General features: G+C 41.8%; 1 protein-coding gene across 6 annotated transcripts in view; it reads right to left on the minus strand.

Annotated features, from left to right (window-relative positions):
* Positions 1–6780: 6780 nt before the first annotated feature.
* Hs6st2 (heparan sulfate 6-O-sulfotransferase 2) overlaps positions 6781–22715 on the minus strand; it is a 281379-nt gene continuing 265444 nt past the window's right edge. For all 6 annotated transcript variants that reach the window (XM_021153459.3, XM_029473693.2, XM_085838223.1 and 3 more), the window contains one exon: positions 6781–9929. In XM_021153459.3, the coding sequence (XP_021009118.1) occupies positions 9038–9929 (892 nt within the window). In that variant the 3' untranslated portion in view covers positions 6781–9037. The remainder of the gene's footprint in view (positions 9930–22715) is intronic.

Here is a 22715-nt window from a genome sequence, read left to right on the forward strand (position 1 = left end):
TCTGAACTAACCAGTACCCCCCAGAGCTGTGACTCTAGCTGCATATGTAGCAGAGGATGGCCTAGTTGGCCATCAATGGGAGGAGAGGTCCTTGGTCTTGTGAAGATCATATGCTCTAGTACAGGGGAATGCTGGGGCCAAGAAACAGGAGTGGGTGGGTTGGGGAGCAGGGTGAGGGGAGGTTATAGGGGAATTTTGGGATAGCATTTGAAATGTAAATGAAGAAAATATCTAATACAAAAAGGGAAAAAAAGAAAATGCTTTCTAAATAACAAATAGCCTAAAGAGATGTGCCTAGGATTTAGAATTAGGTTTGACACTGAAGTTGAGGGTCAATGAATGAAGTTTTCCCAAGCCTTCCCTCACTCCTGTGTAAGATGTGGGAAGTAGTTCCTCCTGTCGCATAAAGTGAGGTTATTATCTTTGTGAATGACTTTGTAGAGTGTCTGAGCTATAATAAAATTTCAATAAGTAGCTGCTATCATTACGAGAAGAGACAAGTAGAGCATGTGATGCGCAGTAGGGATTTTGATCGAATAGTGCTGCTCCTCATTATGCTCCTCAGCCTCATTGGGAGGTGGGCTCTTCATGTCTTGGCCAGAAGGAACAGTCAAACTGAGCTCATCTCCTGATAGGGTCCCTGCGGGGGTCTGCACTGAGCAAATGTTTTCTTATGGAGAAGTGGGGTTGCAGCAATTGTCTCCAGTCCTCCTTATTCAGAAACCTCCATCCAGGAGCAGGGCCCTCTACTTCAGCACTTCACAGCTGAACTGGCAAAGCCTTTCTTGCCAAGAGCTGCTATGAGCAGGAGACTGCTGTCTTCTCCTGGCACTTCAGTAGCTGGCTTTCGCTTTCGGAGACAACGCACAGCTATCAGCAGGTCTATTAGGACAGCAGTTCTCGTATGTACCAGAGCATGCAGACTCCCCTGGGAGTTCTCACCAAAAGACAGGATCTCTTAAACCTCAGAAATTCCACTTCAGAATGTGAGCAGTGAGGTCCAGAGAATGTGATATATGGTTTTTTTTTAATGCTGAGGGTTTTCAGGCCACGTGTATGTGGATGTGGTTTTGAGAAATAGTTTTAGGAAGAGGAGTCTGGTAATGACAAAAGGGGCTAAAAATGGAAGGATACTGATACAGAGAACCTTGGTCTGAAGGGGGAATCAGAAGAAGGCCATTTTCTAGATGCCAACATGATTCGGGGAGCATATTTTCAGCTGAAATGGACTCTAGAAAGGAAACTCCAATACAGGGAATGCCAGGAAGCAGGGCGGAGGGTGGGGGTATAGGGAACTTTGGGGATAATATTTGAAATGTAAATGAAGAAAATATCTAATAAAAAATGTATTAAAAAAAGAAAGGAAGCCTGACCTCTGTTAGTGGCTTTTGATCAAATTCATTCTTTGTCAGTTACATCTTTCATTATCTAACCAGCTTTGTGGAACCTCAATCAAATCCGTGAAGTCTTTGCAATCTGTTTTCACAAGCTTCAATATAGACAAGTGATATTGCTTTGAGTGGCTTTAGGGACATAAATCTACATTTAGACCAGAGGGGAAAATCCAACATGAAAAGGTCAATTAAAACTGGCCCCAGGGAGTAGTTAAGTCCCATGCTATAACTCTCTTACAAGACTTGACAGTACCTCTCAGGTCCTCCCTCCCAAGTCAAACAAATTCCAGTAAAGCATGGTTGAGTCACAAAATCTGTCAAACTGTTCTTATATCCAGGTAGGCATTGTCAAAGTTTACTAAGATTAGTGAAGTCATAAGATTGAGCTAGACATACTAAGAATAGGCAAGAAAAATTTATGAAGATTATTGAGCCTTATGTTATCCTTAAAGCAACAACACTGGTATGTAACGATGCAAATGAGATAAGAGCAAATATCGTTTTCTTTTTTAAAGGGAAGTGAGATATCTGTATATAAAGGCTTATGTCACCTTCCCTGAGAGTTCATAGTAACTACCAACCTGATTAATTAACATGTACGATTAATTGGTTATTGTGTCTTTTCCCTCTTCAATAGTACATCAGCATTTTTGAGAGTTTCACACACAGCCCAGTCTGGCCTGAAAATATTTACGTAGCAAAAGATAGTTTTGATAATCCTGCCTCTACTTTCTGAGTGCTAGGATTGTAGGCATGCACTATCACCATGCCTAGATTTATATATTTCACCCAGAACAAAGTCTTTGGAGTATAGGAATTCCAGAAACCAGGCTAGACTTGTTATAGAGGCAGCTAGACCTTTGGAGCCCTGCCAAAACATAAACATGACCTCCAGAGATGTTGGATAAAGAGATGGATGGCGAAAGAATGAAATCATGAATTGCCTTTGCTGAAGTGTGACAAAGTAGGTCCCAAATCAAGTAGGGTGATCAGAGAATTCGTTTTTACTGTTCATTCATTTTCACTTGGCATTTAGTGGGTAAGATTTTCCTGAATGTTTTGTGTCTTTGGCTACATTCAAAGCTTAGATGTCATTCTTAAGAAAGGTTTTGGGGTATGAGAACATGACTCACTCTCTAGCTTATGATTACCTGTAACTCACAATACTACACAGGTTGGCCTTGAAATTTCAGCAATTCTCATATCTGACCCCCAAGTGCTGATATACCGGGAAGATTTGAGGTTTTATACATTGTAAAACATGAGAAACCACCACGTCTAGCAAGAGAATGGTTCTTAGATTAATCACAATAGGGCAAATTCTGTGTTTTTGCCTAATTTCTTGCCAACATTTTCACTTTTTATTCTAATTTCATTTATTCATTTATCCCCGAGCTGAGGCGAAATCAGGCCCATGTGTATTCTAGATAAGAGCTATACTGCCAGGCTACTTCACAGCTCAGGATTTCTTGATCTCAGAAGACAGAGGCATTTGGCAGATACTTAGCCTTCATGCTATGAGTAGTACTAACCCTGCTGACAAGTATAAGCAGGGCTCCCTGCAACTCTGTCACTCTCACAAATGTCTTATAGACCGTTATTTTGTTTCACACAGGAATTCCTCAAGCATTGGCTATTGCTTTCTCCATTGGTAGAGGAGGAAATGAAAGCATGGGGAGATGAATGACTTTCTCAAATATTAGAGTTGACATTTGGGGAGAACTTGGGACCAAAGCCAGTGTGTGGTTGAAACCTTTGTTCTCAACCTATAACATCTGCAGCAGTCAGTGCACAGGGTGAGGGGAACCATTCACTATAGTCCCAGTTGGCATTGAAAACCATGATACACGGGTGAGCTTCAAGAAAGGAAAATTGAGTCAAAGTGGAACAAAGTAAATTACATCGTTTAAAATGAATATTATTTAGTGTTGTGCAAGCTAGAGAAGAAGAGAGGAAAAAGAGAAAGAGGATGGGAGAAAGCAGGAATGGGGAGACAAGAAGAGTAGAAGAGATTGGGTTTAGAATCTGGGATTGGATGAGATGAAGAGTAGGTGGATCTCAGGGTGACTGGTATCAAGAGACTTGCCGTTCTTTTGGATGAGTGAAGCGCTTTACAGGTAATTTCAAATAGGGAAATTACCTATCAAAATCTGTATGTTTATGTTTACTTCACATACTTAAACATAGTTTAGTTCTTTCTAGTATGTTCAAATTAATCCACTCTCCCCCTCCCAAGAACTGGTGAACATCTTGTAAGCATCTGACACAACTGAAGACCCGAGTGTATGCTTGTACCCCTTGATAAAGCACCTGGCTTCAGCATCCTTGGTTGTCAGAGTTAAAACCACCTTCTCCTCACTCATGTGCCTGAGGAACCCGCTCCTGATGTTATACTCAATAAATGCAGCTTGTGATGTGATACACTTGGGAAGCATGCCATCTGAGTGACACACTTCTTTTTTTTTCCTTTTTTTAAATATATTTTTATTACATATTTTCCTCAATTACATTTCCAATGCTATCCCAAAAGTCCCCTACACGCTCCCTCCCTCACTCCCCCACCCTCCCACTTCCATTTCTTGGCCCTGGCGTTCCCCTGTACTGAGGCATATAAAGTTTGCAAGACCAAGGGGACTCTCTTTCCACTGATGGCCGACTAGGCCATCTTCTGACATATATGCAGCTAGAGACACGAGCTCTGGGGGGTACTGGTTAGTTCATATTGTTGTTCCACCTATAGGATTGCAGATCCCTTTAGCTCCTTGGGTACTTTCTCTAGCTCCTCCATTGGGGGCCCTGTGATCCATCCAATAGCTGACTGTGAGCATCCACTTCTTTGTTTGCTAGGCCCCGGCATAGTCTCACAAGAGACAGCTATATCTGGGTCCTTTCAGCAAAATCTTGCTAGTGTATGCAATGGTGTCAGTGTTTGGAGGCTGATTATGGGATGGATCCCTGGATATGGCAGTCTCTAGATGGTCCATCCTTTCGTCTCAGCTCCAAACTTTGTCTCTATAACTCCTTCCATCCTTCTTAATACATAGGGAATTTGGACTTGCTCTATAGCTTCAGGGTCAATCAACCTCTTGTCCAAAGGGCAAGCAAATAAATATTTCAGGCTCCCGAGATCTGTTTTAATAACTCTTGCTGCTGTAGATTAGAAGTGGCCAGAAAAAACAAACAAAGCAATGGTTGTGCTACATTCCAATAACACTTTAATTTCTCTTTAAGTTCCTGGGGCTTTGAGCATGTGTGAGGATCTGGGGGATGCATGCTGCCATGTTAGTCAAATTCCTTGAGAGAAGTGTCAAGATATACACAAGGAGGAGAGAAGATATTTCCTCCTCCCTGTGTAAATAATCAGAAACCCAAGTTCCTGGCTGTGGCATTGGGAGTCGACATACCCTTTTTATGTTTGTTAGCATACTCTACAAGTAGTCTTCCTTTCATTCAAACCCCCCCCCCCCAGTGAGGATAGGAGGGCAGAAAGTCCTGGCTCACTGATGCATTATACTCACCCTTCCCAGCATGTGTCAGGAGCCATGTCATTAGGACAATGTCAGAAAGCAGTGGGTTCTGTGCACATTGGTAGCCAGGTTGTCCCAAACCTGTGGGGCTGTTCTTTTGCCTTATTTTCATCACCATGACAGGAAATCACTCTTCCCTTTTCAACCCCTCTTCCAATGCTAATCTGGGGGTATGACAGTTTAAATGTGAAACGTCCCTCAGACGCCCAAGCTAGGCTACTTGGTCTCTGGTTCTCTAGTGTTGCTTTTGGATACTGTGGGACATTTGAGAGGCAAGGCCCAATGGAGGAGGAAGTTAGTAGCTGTCAGGGTGAACCTTGAGATTTATAGCCTGGTCCTGGCTTTGTGTCCCATCTTTATTTCCTTACTGTGGAGATGTAAGCAAGGAACCTCTCAGCTCTGCCACCACGAATGTATATCCTTCATATAATGTATATCCTTCATATCCACCATAAATGTATATCCTTCCTCCATTAAATTGTATCTATGAGGTCACAGTGCTCAGAAAGTAACTGATACACAAGGATGATCTAAAGCCATGGTGCCCTGAAGCTACAGGAGACCTACCTGTTTTCCATTTCAGTGAGTATACCCTGCTCTTCAGTTATATCAATACTCCTCAAAGGAAAAAAAAATGGAGCTATTCTTTACCTACCTACTAAGTGTTGTGGTTTAAATACAAATGTGCCCCATAGTGTCTTGTATTTGAACCCTTGATCCCCAGTTGATGGCATTAGTTAGGGGAGGTATAAGTGGCAGAGCCTTGCTGGAGGAATTATGCCACTGGGAGAGAGCTTTGAGATTAAAAAAAAAAAAAAAAAGCCTGACTCCATTTCTCTCTGCTTCATGCTTGCCATTGAAGATGTGCTCTCTCCTTCTGGCTCTGGCTGCGATGTCTGGTATGTGCTGCTATGCCTCCCACACCATGATGTGGAACTGTAAGTCAAAATAATAATAATGATGTGGAACTGTAAGTCAAAATAATTCCAATAAAAAAGTAACTGACAGACAAAGACATTTTAGGCATCCAGACCCCCATCCCCAAGAAGCATGGGACCTTCATACAAAGAAGAGCTTTTGGTGACCTGTGTGTGTGTGTGTGTGTGATGCTAGAATTGGAAACCATGTTAAACATTCTACAATTGAGCTAGGCCCCAAGGTTGGTCTCTTGACTACTGTTCAAGAGTTGATATTACCCACAATCCTCACCCCAAGGCTTTGGGGAAAATGTGTATGTTGTATATCATTAGAGTAAACTGTGGTCAAGGGCAAAATACTTTTTTGTTTTTGTCAAATTTATTTTATGTATATGAGTACACTGTAGGTATCTTCCGACACACCAGAAGAGGGCATCAGATCCCATTACAGATGCCTGTGAGCTGGCGTTCATTCCCATGTGGTTGCTGGGAATTGAACTCAGGACCTCCAGAAGAGCAGTCAGTGCTCTTAACTGCTCCAGACCCCAAGGCCAAAATATTAATGCTTACCTTTAACCTTTTTCTTGTGGATAAAAGGAGGTAGGTAATTAAGAGTGCTATTTTTTTCCTTTGTGCATTCTATGATGTAGGAAAGCATCTACTATAATACACTTTAAATGAGAACATGGGTTCACTTCATTTGCATGGCAAACCTTATTTCAGGAACAATTTTGTTTTTTTCAAATCATGGCCTCCAAGGAAAAAGCATCCCAAATTAAGGCCATTTCAACATGAGTATTAAAATGGGCCATCTCATTTTCATACTTAGCTGTCAAGTGTAAAGAAAAACACTGTCTCTGAAACGATTCCTGTTCTGGTTTGTTTATGGTATCACAATGTCTACTGGCTATAAACCTTGAAATCATGAAATTACTCACAGCCTGCAATTGAAACTTTATTTCACATCTATTGATAAATTACACAAAATCAGTGAACAGTTTGTAAAGCTACACCACTGAACAGATGTTTACAGTTTGAAATCGTGGGATTTACATGATGATGACAAAAATGTATATTTATAACATTCTCTATATACAATAATCAGTAGAGACAGAGAAAATGCACTTAATCTCTGCAAACCATGCACACCACAGCAATAACACCTTTTTTTTTCTGTAATGAGCTTTTCCACTGGCTCAGACTTCGTCCTGCTTTCCAACACTGTCAGTTTTAAGAACAATCATTTTCAATTAAAACTAAAATTACTGAAATACCATAGTGATCTACAGAAGATTTCAAGAACACAATGTACACCAAATACTTTGACTTCAAGATGTGCTTTTTTAAATTCCTTCCAGTTTTTTTTGTTTGTTTTTGTTTTTTCTTCATTTTTTTTGTTTTTGTTTTTTGATTTTTTTTTTTAGGTATCATCATTCTCAACACTGCAAATACCACAAAACAAAAGCTGTAAATATTGTCACAGAGCTCAGAGTCAAGAACATCTCTTTAGAGCCAGATACTCAACTTCTTGCCAAACTTGTGGCCATATTATTACAGATGAAACCAGGTCATGCACTTGGGCAGACGATGAGAGATGTGACTTTATGGTCATACTTCTAAGCATGTCCCTCTTGAAAGCATGAATACCACTTCTGGTCACCTTGTTTTGATTGAAAGCCAAGGGATTAATGTAAGCTCTTATAGAAGTGTAGCAACAACCATGAGGTGTGAACTGCCAAGCAGTATGATATTTCACAACACAGTGTGTATATAATTCTTCCTTTGTTCCATTTGTAATTGAAACCATCAAAATACTCTTCACAGATGCAGACTATCAAACTATGCTCCTCAACTTGCACGTCCCTGACACTTAGCTTTGCTGCAGAACATTCTTCATTTTTGATCGTTCACAAAGAAAATCCTGGTAAAAGTGTTCCCCTCAATTATCAAGAGGCAGCTTTTGGTGTTATTGAGCAACTCTGGCTATCTTAATGATTAGTCTACTGTTGTCTTTGAGAAAAATTTTTGCTCTTATTATTGTGTACAAATCTGTCAATACAAGAAAAGAACCATGGGCCAGAAATAGCCAGCCAAACTGGAAACATTACAATAAACAAGATAATTAACAGTTCACATTCAGGTTTAGTTCAATCTGATGAAGAATAATAACTTCAGCAATATTAAGAGACAAATTATCCTGTTTGAGAGTTCTTAAGGACCTTACTACACAGACGTTGATAAGACAATTCTATAGAAAGTCCTGACTTTAGTCCAGGATTAGATAGCACAAGAGATTTAGCAACACGTTGTTTAGATGATGAAGAAAAGTTCTATACATGGATTCATTTGGAATGAGCACAACTCGGAGAAGCCTTAAAGTGAATGAGAAGCAGCGCCAAAAAGATCGAAATTGTTGGAATTACAGTGCCCAGAAACCATCTGGAAACTGGATCTTTCCATTGGTATTCCATTTGGAAAAAATGCTTTGTTAATATGAGATATACCCTGTTTAAAACCTTTTAATCAGCAGAAGGTAGAAAAATTCTAAATTTTAAACATCTGTTAAGTTACAAGACATGAATCCCGATCTATTTGAAAAGCCATTATTTTTACATAAACCCACCTACATTTAAGTGAGAAATTGTTTATTTTCTACAATTTGGCAAAATTTATCATCAGTTGTTTTTCTGTTTAAATAGGCTCCTTGTTAAAACAAGGAAATGAACAGTTTTGAGTGTCTTTTAGTTCTGTTCATATTTTTACTTATGCTTCCCTGCAGGGAGGGGGGTGCTTTCAAGACTGGGTTTTAACAGAGTATCCGGAATCACTTAAAGTCTGTTTCTTAGCCATAAGTTTAAACAGCCACATTTCATGTTTTCTTTGTGTCTCCCATACCTAATTTAAGAACTTCTTAAAATATCTAAACTGCAATTTCTGGTGAGTCTGGTTTGGCTCTTGGATTTCAGAAGTAGTTCATCCCAAACAGACAATTGAATTACACACTGAGATTTGTTGTACCCACACACAGCATAACACTGAATCAAAAGGCAACTGTAAAGGCAATGTCTACACTTTTTTTTTTTTTGAACTTCCAAAATGAAGGAAGCAGGATGTGTTTGGACATATTCATCTTGTAAGATACACGCCATCTTTTTGGTGATGCTTTGGGAAGCAGTGTGCACAAGCCTTTGAGAGCCAGTTAGCGCCATGTCTCTACGCTCCCTATGTAGTCATTGGTGCCATTGCTGGTGCCACTATCACCTTGTCCCTGGCCTGAGCCCTGCTTCTGACTTCCCCGGTTCTCCCTCTGGGTCGAATTGAGATTTGGACCCTGAGTCAGATTCTGACTCAGATTCTGAGTCAGGTTCTGATTTGGGTTGGGATTTGGATTCTGACTCAGATTCTGACCTGGACTCTGGCTCTGGCTCTGACCCTGACTCTGACTCTGGAAATGGGTCTGAAGGAACCTTCCCTTCAGAAATTTACGTTGCTCCTGACGCTTCCGCCTGGCATCCTGATGTTCTTTCTGCCTCATGAACTGATACCTTTGCAGAAAGAGGTCTTTAGCATAGCTGTACAACTCCATATCCAGAAAATTCAGTCCCTCAATACGCTTTTGGATCTCCTCACTGATCTCAACACTAGAGGCCCTAGTGGTATTATACTGGGTAAACGGCGAAATAAAGTTCATGTTGAAGGTCTTCTCAAACAGGTACTGGGTCTTGCGCTGAAACTCAGTGAGGCCAAAGAACGCCATGTGCTTCAGATTGGATTTGGCACTTTCCAGAAGGACTTTGTTTCTTTGCTTTTCAGGCATGACAGAGAGGTTGTAGCATCCCACTAGAGTCAGGTCAGATAGCATGCGAACTTGGCGGTTGTTGGCCAGATTATAGGGACAGTCCATGAACTCTTTGAGAGGGCATCCAGACCAGTCATCACCGGTGTAGCAGCTGGGCAGCTCTTCAGAGGTTGGGGGCCTTCCATCACAGACGTGCAGGGATGCTTTCCATGTTGCTCCTCTCTGGACATGCCTCCATTCACTCAAGTACCGTGACACTGGGTCTCTCAGGATGGTAATGTAATGGAAGTTCCTATGGATAAAGCATAAAGGACAATAGTCAGAAGTGCACCTGACATAAGTGCAGTCAGGAAGATGTATGGCATAGGTGATGTTCATGGTCGCTAAGGAAAACAACAGAGGAATGACAGGTGGTGGCATCTGTTCTGTGAACTATGTTGTGGTGCCCTCTTTATATTCAGCGAGTCTGACCAGATATCTAATTTCCTGACACCGTATCCACAGCAGGCATGTAAAAGACTCTGGATAACAACCTTGTCATGTTTTGCCCTACTTTGTTCTCTTCCCAGTGATGTTATTGGTCCAGTATGCCACCCATTTTTATTTTATACTCTAAAACCCTAAATTTTTATTAAACCAATCACAAAATGGAGACTCAATTGAAGCAAATGACTTATGAGGGTGAAATGGAGTTGATAAAGGAGCTAAGATGCCAATGTTTCTTATGAACAATATACAAACATTTGTCCAATAACATGGTCTAATCTGGTAATGTTAAGAAAAAAAAGAAAAATCACATTAAAACTATTGACATGATACTCTCTATTCTAGTTATCACCAGAATATCTTCGCTCATACATTGGAAAAATGGCAGAGACAGGCAGAGCATCCCAGGGCCCCTAGAAATAAATACAGTGGTTAGTCAAGGACTAAAATAGGCATGTAGCTGCCAATGGCATATATGCAAGCATCTATTTTCCTTTCAGTCTTTGCTTACACCGTACCATCCCCAGGCTCCAAAATTTCCCTTTTCGTCATTCACTGAACCGACAAACAAATATAAGAATGGTGGAATCTTTGCTGGATGGTTGTATTTCCTTTTGAGTTACAAATAGATAAAGTTCTTTCCATAAACAGCAGTCTAGTAGATACTTGAACTTACTGGCTGACATACTCAAACACATACATAGCATACCTATACTTGTGGTTCACACCCCAGATGAATCAAGGTCTATGTGGTTGGGCATGATCAAAGAGAGAAATTCTCCCACAACTGGGCTTCTTGTGAGACATGAATTACCATTCTCATGTAGATGAAGGATGAGGTCATTGCAGGAGTATATTTGTGGTAGGAAAGCAACAATAAATACTGAGAATTCATAGTTCTTAAAGGAAACTCAGAATGGCTGGCAACTTTTCTGATTTTGTCCTTTTTATCTGATGTAATTGTGGCTGTTCTTTGAGAAGGACCCAGAGAGGACCTTCTCACCTACCTGGCCTATCGAACAAGGCAAGGTTTCTCCTAACTCAGACTCATGGCCTTCTGGCATGTCTCTGTCATGTGATACCAGCAGTGCTTCATCTACCTGTTCTTTGAGAAGGACACAGAGAGGACTAGATGATATTCCTTTCAAGTCTAGTTCAAGTAGAAAGCCAAGGCTACTGGCATTCCTTCTTGCCCCGTGTTGCCATAACCCTTCTATACTTAGACTTTTCATATGGAATTATAGTGCCTTATTTGTATCTCTACTTAAAGGGTTTTCTAGAATGCAGATTCTGCCTTGTGCTTCTATAACTGTGCCACACATTCCAACTTTGCACTTTAGCCGATGCGCCTGATTCAAAACAGAATCTTTGCAGTCCTTTAAATGCTTATTTAAGGAACCATTTCAAGTATGAGGGAGGACAGAGCTGGGGACATGCCTCATCACAGAATAACTGTTGATCATATTACAAATGCCTTATAAATATCACAGGAAGGTATTCTTTATTTTTTAAAACCACTTTATACATTTTCATGGAATCAACAATCATCGAGCACAGAATCTGGGAGTAGGAACGAAGGAGAGGCCAAAAGTATCTTCATTTATCTCTCTGAACCTATTCTACAATGTAACTGATGTTATCTCTGAAATGCCACCGACGCCACTAAGATGGATCTCTGAAAATACCCATTATTTTAGAGTAGCAGTTCCTGTTTCCCAGCATCCTTTAGGAATTCAGATAAGCACTATATCCATGGACTCTCTCCTCCCACTCTTACTTTTGCTTTTCATTCATTCTTGTGTTCATTCAGAGGGTATTTATGGAGCCTTTATGCAAACCACAAGGCAAAATTTTAGTGGCAATTACCCTGATTGTTAGGGGGAAAAAGAAATTTATTTAATCCAGTGACACATTTGGATTAACCTTTTAACCAGTTTTGGCAGGCATACACTGTAATGGGGGCTTCTGGGCAGGGGTTAGGTAGGGGGTAGTTAACCCTCACAATGCAGTCCCCTTCATGACTAGATGACAGCCCTCCCACCCTCGTTGTTCTGGTGGTTTAAATCTATGTTGACATCGTTTGGCAAATTTTAGAGTGCACCACGGTGCAAGTTTGTGGCTCTCCCTCCTCCAAGCTTATTCTTTCAGACCAGATAGAGGACCACCAGGAGGAGTGTCTGTGTCATTATTTCAATAGCACTAACCACAGAGGAAAAGAGTTAAAAGACAACAAAGAGGGACTGAGACAGTACTCTAAAAGTCCCTCATATCACACACTTGTGGGAATTTCATAAGCTTTGGCATCAAATGTCTCCAGTATAAAATGAGGACATGGACAGAGAGAGAAGTCTTAATTTCCATACTGTAATATTACTGCTGCTACACACACACACACACACACACACACACACACACACACACACACAGAGAGAGAGAGAGAGAGAGAGAGAGAGAGAGAGAGAGAGAGAGAGAGAGAGAGAGAGAGAGAGAGAGAGAGAGAGAGATCCAGGTACCTAATACCGGAGATTATGTTAATAGCCCAGTCCCCAGGGGAAACCATCTCAATGACCTAAGGGCGCAATTGGGAGCACCTAATGCAGCTGAGAATGTGCGGATGGAGTGTTCATTGGCCTTTGAAGTCACTTTGTGTGACAGAGGTTAGAAACCATAAAAACACACTCCATTGGGGTCCACGATGAAGGCTCAGCTGGTAAAGTGCTTGCCGTGCAAACATGAGGACTTGAGCTCAGATCTCCAGAATCCACATAAAAATCCAGGTGTAGCAGGATGTGTCTGTAATTCCACAACTGTAGAGGCAGAGATGTGTGGAACTATTCACTGGACAGCCAGATGAGACCAGTCAGTGATATCCAGATTTACTGAGAGACCCTGTCTCAAAAGTCATAGACATTGACTTCTTGGCACTCATATACACATGTGCTTGAGTATCCACATGAACAAACATAAATTAATGATACCTGGGAGGTTTTGCCAGACTAAGGATGTTTAGTATTTTGACAAAAGAACTTGAAAGGAAATAGCCAAAAAGTGACTTGGAGGGATCCAATAAATCCAGACACATGGATAGATATTCCAGCAGTGTGTACTTGCTTCCTCTTGGTACCTACTATGCTCTGGCTGTGGAGAAAGAACCAAGGGAAGCAGAGAGAACCATGGAGGAATCTGGGGAACCTAGGACAACATACAGGCTAGCAAATGGAAGCAAGAACAGAATGTGAGGATAGCACCCTGATGACATCTTTAGGTTCGCCTAAAGGACGAATGAGACAAAGGAAGAAGAGACAGAAGGGAAAGAACAATGAATGGCACAGAAGTGTAAAGAAGCCTGCTTCGTGGAAAAATAGTGGGCAGCAGAGGAGCCTGGCAGGAACTGGAGAGGGATTGGCGGTCAGGTTGAGACAGGATGTAGGTGCCATAGTATGGGATTCATACGCATCTATCACAGAGACAAAAATCAATGGAGAGGGAGAGGGAGCTTACATCAAAGGTGCTTCTTAGGTTTCTGAAGGATAACTTTGAAGGTGTGAAGTAGACTTACATATTCAGACAAGCAACCTTGAGTTAGGCATCTGACGGCAGCTTTATGGACCCAAAGCTTCTCTTTATGCTCTGTGCTTGTTCCCTATTCTCTGTATTACTTTAAGGTCCTTACCACCCTGTTGTTTGCCTCTGATTAGATTCCAATTTATTTGAACATGGCCTCTGGGCATGATCTAACAAATGTCAAGAAAGAAACTTCCCTCATCGTGACAGCATTTCTGTTCCTGTGTCCTCAGATCAAATTGCAGTTAGCCTTTTGGAGGCCATGACAAACCACTGATAGAGCAAAAAGAATTTTTCTATTTTTCACATACACACCACTTATGTCTGTCTGTCTGTCTGACTGTATGTATTTTTATTTGTTTGTTTACCTCTGTGTATCTGTGCATGAATGCATGTACCTGTGCCAGGTGCATGCCCATGGCACCTGTGTGGAAGTCAGAGGATACTTTTTAGGAGGAGGAAGTAGAAGGGTACTTGGACCATGTGGGTCCTAGGGATCAAACTCATGCCACTAGACTTGGCAGTAAGTGCCTTTACCCACTGAACTACCTTTCTGGCCCCACAATAGAAGGTGGTCAGCCTTGTGACACTGCCTTGGTGAACTGCCTTGTGACACTTGAGGCATCATGGATCTACGGGTACACTGAATGATCAGACATTCATTAACCCAGGAAACTGATGAGGACTTCTGAAATCCAGTCGTCCTGGATGGATGTCAGTTGCTGGTGACCTTGCTTAATTTCTTCCTTAAAAGGAAACCCAATCCTCTCAAAAATGCATCTGGATTCTGATTATATCCCCCTGCTCTGCCAGTATACTTTTTTCTTGTTGGCAATGTCTGCATCCAGGCACTGATTAAAATAGAACAAGGTGTTGCAGGTCTGTGGTATTTGCTAGTAATCTCCCTTCGGATTGATATGAACCCAACCAGTACTGTGAAACAGACTGGTTTAATTTTCAAAGAGCAAGGCAAGCTCATGCCCAGGAAAATCATACACACTTGGTTTCACTCAGTAATAATTGGACAGTATTGTCTTGCCACCAAACGGGTCACTTAATTAAAATGAACAGGTTTCACATTGTGAAATTGGAGTTATGACTCTCCATCAGTTTCCTGGGTTAATAGAATGTCTGTTTGTCATTCAGGGCACGTGTATGCCCATGGTACTTCTAGTGGCACAAGGCAGGCAGCCCACAGCTGGCCACCTCCTATTTCAAGACAGCTGCCCTCCAGGTGGCCTTGGATTAACCCAATCTTCCCATGTTTCTTGCTTGTAGCTTTTGAGATAACTGCAGAATGTGCTTGGAATGCAATATTCTGAGATAAGAAAGAACCACCTGAAATAGCCCCAGCCTTGCGCTTGTCCTTAGTCCCAGCCTTGTTCCTGTCCTTCCTAAGGAACACAACATCTCGAGTTAGGGAAGAATTGCCCAGACTTTCAATGTACTTCAATCATTTGTGCATGACACCCATTCTTTTCTAGACATAAAACCCAGGGCTGAATTTGGGGTCTTTAACTGTGGTCTAAATGAGGTATACATATTTAATATATTTTTTTTGAGACAGGGTTTCACTAAAATGCTCAAGCTGGTCTGGAACTCACTATATAGTCCAGACTGAGCAGGAACTCATGATCCTCCTACCTCAGCCTCATTGGTAGTCAGATTACAAGCATACAACACCACCACATCTGCCTCCAGCATGCACATTTGAAACCCTGTGCACCCAAGGTATATTTCTTGGTCCTTGAAAGACTAGCTCACAATGGATTCTGGCTGCTATTGGTGTTTGCTGCCAGTCTATGATGAACAGGCTCACATCACATAATTTGTATATGAGTATGTTCTATCTTGTTGGGCTTATCGTACTGTGAGCCTGCTCCACACATATGATGTATTGTCATTGTTAAGACATCATGGAGACAAGAGAATCCATCGAAAATTCTGTGTAAGTGGGAAACTCAGGGGTAATCTATGATTCCTTTGCCTCAGGAATTATTTATATCTAAACAATTCCCTAAATCCTGCTGATCCTGAATCTTGGTAGGTAACAGGCCCTTATCACTTCTCTATTGGATCAAAGCTACAGCAGCATCCCAGGGGACTTTTATGCATCCAGCCCCATACTACTTCCACAATTTCACATGAAGTACATCTGACCTGTCTTTCTGCAGTAAGTCCTTTCCTGTGGATGCCAACAAGAGCTTACTGACAGGAGCCTGATATAGCTGTCTCCTGAGAGGCTCTGCCAGTGCCTGACAAATACAGAAGTGGATGCTCACAGCCATCCATTGGACAGAGCACAGGGCCCCCAGTGAAGAAGCTAGAGAAAGGACCCAAGGAGCTGAAGGGGTTTGCAGCCCCTAGGAGGAACAACAATATGCACTAACCAGTACCCCCCCCCCGAGCTCCCTGGGACTAAACCACCAACCAAAGAGTACACATGGTGGGACTCATGGCTCTAACTGCATACATAGCAGAGGATGGCCTAGTCAGCCATCAATGGAAGAGGTTCTGTGAAGGCTCAATGACCCAGTGTAGGGACTGCCAGGACCAGGAAGTGGGAGTGGGTGGGTTGGTGAGAAGGAGCAGGGGGAGGGCATAGGGGGGCTTTCAGAGGGGAAACTATAAAAGGGGATAACATTTGAAATGTAAATAAAGAAAGTAAGTAATAAAAAAAAGTCCTTTCCATAAGATACTCTAAAAGGTATAAAAGCCCAGGTCTTCTGCATACACATAGCGACAAGAAGCCCAGCTTTCTTTTTGTCCAGTCTAATCTCCAATTAGCACACCCTTCACTGTGCTAACTCGGGGGGTATTGGCAGTAGAAAAATGGATGTTTTGACAGGTACAACTGGAAGGAGCAGTTAGGATTGGGTTTCAATGGGTCAACTCTAGAATCTCACTAAGCATTCTACAAGGCCAAGCTCCGTAAGACAAAGTATTATTCATCCCCCCAAATGGCAACAGTTGAGAAATTCCATTCTATATTTTATGCTTCAAGGATATAAAAATACTTTTCATTTTTCAAGTTTATCATAGTCAACGACTCCACAAGGCCCCTGCCTTTGTATATAGTGTACCCACTCATTCAGATGACAGAGATTTGTCCTTCATAAACCACCTTTTAAAAAAAGCCAACAACTGCTTCAAAACTCGACTCAAAGGTTTTCCCCTCCATGAAACCTTTCAGGACAAAATAAGCTCCCTGCCTCTGCCGTGGTTGTCCTGGGAAGCTACTATTGGAACATTCACTACAGAATGCTATGATTGTCTAGTGATTTTACTGTCTTCCCCTTTGCAGAGTAGAGAATATGTATTGTTTATCAATATGAGCTCCTCTGGGCCTAGCATAATGTCTGACATAAAGTAAGTGATTAATGAAAGAGTATTGAATGAAGGCAGCCAAAGCAGCAAAGCTTGTGGGGTAGGGGGTTAACAAGAAAATGTGTATCATAGCCCTTGGTATTGGAAAGCCACTAGATGTCACTATTTAGTAGCAGATATACCATTTGGTACTGGTGATGGAGCATTTAAGATGTGGTTATAGTCAGCTGCTGTGCCTGACTTCTCATGCAGTAGGTAGGGCTCTTTAAAAGGAAGTTGGGAAGATCACGAGTATTAAAATGGAAGCCAGCAAAAAAGCAACAACCACAGTTTCCTCCTTGTTTCACCATTTACTTATCCTGCAATAAGAACCTAAGTTGTAAGTTACTGAAGCTTGGCATTGTCCCAGCGAGAAGAAACCACTGCAGCAGTGCATCGTCTGATTCAAGCCCTGCACTTTAGAAGCAGGGGGAGCGGAGGCCCTGAGAAATGGAAGGCCTTACCCAGAAGCCACAAGTTGCTGAGAGCCCTGGAGAATGGAGAGGGCATTCAACTGACTTTTAAAGAACGCACTAACTCCAAATAAGGAGAAAGGTCTGGCTGCTGAGAATGGCACTTCCTCACCATAGGCTTATAGCTAGGAGTGCTTTGTGCCTGTCACTTATGCACTAAGAAATGGAGACTGAGAGGAACAACATAATCTAAGGTTATTTCTCAAGCTATTTTTTCCCATTCCAGTTCTGGGACAAAACCCTAGGACTTCCAGCTTTGAGAAGAACTGAAAGGAGTGGTTTCAAATGTGAGGCCCTAGCACCCCACTGTCATGCTCTAGGGCAGTGGTCCTCAACCTTCCTAATGCTGTTCCTCATGTTGTGGGGATCGCCAACCATAACGTTATTTTTGTTGCTACTTCATAACTGCAATTTTGCTACTGTTCTGAACCATAATATAAATATCTTATATGCAGTGCAAGGGTCATTCTGGCCCCAAAGGAGTCGTGAGCCACAGGCTGAGAACCATGGCTCTAGACACTTTTTGAGTTGTTCACCATTCCAAAGCATGGCTCTCAGGGCTCTGAAGCCTATGTGTTAGTGGGCTCTCTTGGAACTAATAAAGTGGAGCTAGGAATGTCTGGCCTAAGTGTGGTGTCATCAGTCAGAAGTCTTTCCAACCAAGTGAAGCCCTAAGAGAAAGAAAGGCCAGGCCTCTGGTTGGAGAGTCTCTGGGCATGTTCATTTCTGTCAGGAGCCATCCAGGAACCATTCCCTGAACAAAGTTCCTAGTATGAAGCTGTAAACACTGGCTTTTCTTTGGGTTCACTGCTTTACAAAAGGCCATCATAAGATTTTTTTTTTTCTACACAGGCCATAGAGGAAATAAATATCAAAGCCATTTTTTTAAAAATGGAAGAAGGCCAGCAAACTCATAGCAGTTACTAACATAGGAGTGATCAATAAAAAGTTAATTTAAGAAAGGAAACAGTTTCTTAAGCCAAATCAATAGAAGCAAAATTTTACTATACCTATAGCTTGCTTTTGATATTTTTCCTGAAAGCTCAACCTTTCCACACCTTCCCTTGGTTTTAGAGTAATGAAGAGTGATAGAAAAACAGGAATTGTAGTTGGTGGTCCTGAGTAAACTGAATGGACGGTAGGGGGTATACATGTGATTGAGTCATTAATGCTGAAAGTCTGGTCCCCACGCTCAGCTAAAAAGGTCTAAAGTAAGTGCTTTGATCCTCTCAGTGCAAGTAAATAACAAAGTCCAAGCAAGCAGGATGACTTGCAGTTCAAACAACATTAATATGTAAGCCTAGGCTAAATAAAAGTACAGTAAATTGAATTAAAAGCAAATATGCCTCTAATGGGACTTGCAGTTGCTGTTCGAATTGATTTTCTTGTGTGCCTCATATATTGGCAGTCCCCAAAGAGGAGTTCCATAAGCACTGTGATCAGCAGTGGCAGCAGCCTCATTAAAGAAGAGTGGGGCTCCGCGAGGGGAGTACTTTGAAGCGGGTGGACGCTCATTCAGATGTTCTGGTCTTGGTACATTTGCCACAACAGTCTTGTGGCTTTGTAGTCAAGCTTTATCTAGTGAAAAGAGTGAGCCATCACATTTGCAGATAGTGAGCGATGCAGAGCATTGATACCCATGATTTCATTTCATTGTCTTCCCAGCACTGGCAGTCTCAAATGATGTGGATGCTGAACCTCTACTCTACCCTTTTCAAGTTAATACCCTGGACCCATCATTTGCCTTGCTTCACCCAGGAATCCAAATGGGACAGGACCTATCCTGTTCAGAGCTATAGGATGACTGAAACTTACTATGCTCACTTAAGGGAGCATCTACTGAACAGCAAACCAACCTGGAATCAGGCTGAAGGTCTCATTCCCACCATATAAGATATGTTATTTTTGTCAAAGATGAAACTCACATATTATAGCTGTCCAAGATGAAAATGTAGCCTAGGCATGCATTGTACTATACTATCTAGGTTGGTGTGGCATACTCTATGACACCTAGACAACAACAAATGTTCTTAATGGCAGGTGTCTCAAGACATTTCCCAGTCTTTAAGAAACACATGGATGTATTCTGTTCCTCTTGGAGAGAGGTTTTAGCTGTTCTTCACCCAAGAGAACAGTTCTCTGTGTGTAAAGTAACATTTTAACAAATTGATCTCCCATCTCTAGCTAATTAGCAGTGGGCCTATCTGTGATATGGGAAACTTCATCAGAGCACAAATGCCCTTCACTAAAACTGAAGCATGGTGACATGTTTTACAGAGCAGACAATGATTCAATTTTTTTCCTTTATGGAAAAGAAAGACTTCTAATATGTCTAAATTCATATTCAAGAAAGCATTCTTCACATAATCTGCCATGGGGGTATTAACACTTTAAAAAAGCAATTCCTCTCTTTTCCAAAGCCCCACAGGTTGCAAAGTACATAAATCTAAACGGTTTTGCAACCAGTGAGAAAGCTTGAGTTTTTTTTAACAAGATGTGAAATTCCAAGCTTTATGAGCTGTGCTCACCAGGATTTATCCAGAATCCACTCAATTGCCTGGCATCATGAAAAGCTTTCCGCCACCTCCCCACCACCTCTACTTTTGCATTCTAAAATTATGTTGTGAGTTGTGGTTCATTAATACTCCAAGTATTTTTGAGGTGGAGAGAAGTTTTGGAAAAAGCCCTCTGTAGTGTGCACATGAGGTAGTCCAGGGGAGTGGTAGGGGGCATGAAGGATATAATTTCTCTAAGTCACACATGCACACGAGTTTGCCAATTTATTAACCAACTCAGGCTAACCTAACTTCCCTTCCAGGAATCCCTTCTTACCCATATGGTATTTCTCAGGGTTCTGAGTCTTTCTATTATTTGTATGTGAAATTTCATGCCAACCTGCCATCCCCTGAGGGTAGGCATCTGATGCCGGTGATAGGAAATGGCTCTATTACTTCTTCCAATGCCAAAATGGGTAGTTGGGAGTTCAGAGTGGAAATGGGAGTTCAGAGAGGAAATCTCACACCCATGGCATCAGAAACAGGCAAGGAATCTTCTAAGCAGACTCTCTGTGGTTGCTATGGTTTATGTCTCACTCTTTAGATGATGTTTCCTATAATCTCTTAACCTGGAAATCCAATGGTTCTTCCCTGCCTTTTTATTGGCCAACACAAAATGTAGAACACAACATGCTCTGTGTTTCAACTAGGAAATAATACAACTGATAGCTCAGTGACATCTGACTCAGGAACCTATATATCTATGGAGGGAAGAGAGGCTCCTGTGACCTTTGAAGCTGAGGGGCTTAGAAGGTAATACTCGAAAAGTATTAGTTCCTGCTATTGCTGCTGGTGTTATATAGATAAGTATATTCAGCCGAAAGGTTCAAGTCAGCCATTCTTCAAAATCAGACTCAGGTCCTGATTTTCAGGCAGTTTTATAGAAGCCCTGAGTCCAAACTCTTGTACACAGCTTCAGCTGCCATAGACCAGGAACAAAATCAGCCTGCTGAGAAAAAGGACACCTGAAGTTGGGATCAGTTGGCCATGACAGGTTATTAAATGACTGGGACTAACCCCCACAGTATTGTGGTCCCACTGTGAACCCTTAGGAGTAGGATTCAAGCCTTTTCAGAGCTACAGGCCCTTGGAGTTGGAATATATATATATATATATATATATATATATACATATATATATGTATATACATATATGTGTGTGTATATATGTATGTACACACACACACACACACACACACATACACACACACACACACACACACTAGTCTAGCTCAAGCCGTTGATAGTCTGTTCTCTTGGCCATCTCCATACTGTAAGAATTGCAGAGGCACACAGACTCACTTCTTTAGGGACCGCCACAATGGCACAGAATCAAGTCATGCTAAGTGGTCAATAAATATTATTTAGGGCAATTTTAAACTGGCTGCAGCCAGTCCCACTCATTCACCCAGGGTCTGCTGTATACACGCAGGCAGGCACCTCCTAGGGTGTTCTTTTGCAGAAATCATTAGAGGGAACCTAGTCAGGAAAAACGTTTCCTCTCAGCATTGGGCCCGTTTCCAGAACAGCACAGGGGGAAAAGTTCCTCCTAAATGAAGGCTGCCCTTCCTGTGCCTGTGGTTGACTTTAATGAACTCCAGAATTGTTTTAAGGTGCTGAGGAAAATGACGTGCAAACCTTGGCTTTAGTGGGGAGATACAGACCTTCTTAACTATTTCAACTGGAAAGAACTAGAACTGTTCAGAATCTCAAGGGCGGGAGGGGCTATGCAGCCTATCCCCACAGAGAGTTTCCTTTAGTTATTCCAGCTACTAAAGACATACATACGAAAGAACATGGCTACACCACATGTGTGTGCCAATCAGCATTAGTATAGTAACACTGTCTTCATAGTAACAATACAAAGAAGGAAAACTTGTTAGTCTGCCATTGGACCTTTTTACCTAAGAATCCAACAGCAAACTGGTGTGAGTACAGGAGAGGAGAGGGGCTGAATATGTTAAGTTCTTGCTTTGGCAGATGCTATCTTTAAAGTTAGGTTTGCATGGGAAGCTCTATAAGAGGGCTACATGATCTGTATATTCGAGATCTATCTTTTATGTAGAAAAAGGAGCGTGGACAGTCATGTTCCCCTTTTAAGGTAAAAAAAGGAGGATGAGTGTCATAATCAGTGGGAAAGTAGTGGGAAGCCAAGGGCTGAGTGCCCTCATCATCACCTTCCCATGCACAATATGCTAATGCCGGTAGCAACTCCACATCAAACTGAAATGTCTGGAATCCTAGAGACATTTCAGGGCCAACCCATTTCAGACTGAGTACATTTATAGTGCATGAAATCTAACACCGATGTATACTGTAAAATATAAATCATGGGTTGTTGATGTTTGTTTGTTTGTTTGTTTGGGTTTTTAGGTTTTGTTTTCTGTTTTTTGAGACCATGTAAACATCCCGCAATGTTTGACAGAGTAGAAAGTTTAAAAACTGGCACGTTATAAACACCATCCTGTGGAAAGGTGGGCATCACCTTGTAGAAAAGTCACAGGGCCATGCTATTCGTCACGCTGTGGAGCAGTTCTGGGAGGGGATTGCCTAAACTGTTCCATGTACCAGTCGCTGCACACTGCTCTGTACTCTGTAGACAGTGCATGCTATGTCTTGTATGTAGAACTGGCCA

This window comes from Mus caroli, unplaced genomic scaffold (assembly GCF_978045245.1).
Source record: "Mus caroli unplaced genomic scaffold, Mus_caroli_1 scaffold_5, whole genome shotgun sequence".
Classification (NCBI taxonomy): domain Eukaryota; kingdom Metazoa; phylum Chordata; class Mammalia; order Rodentia; family Muridae; genus Mus; species Mus caroli.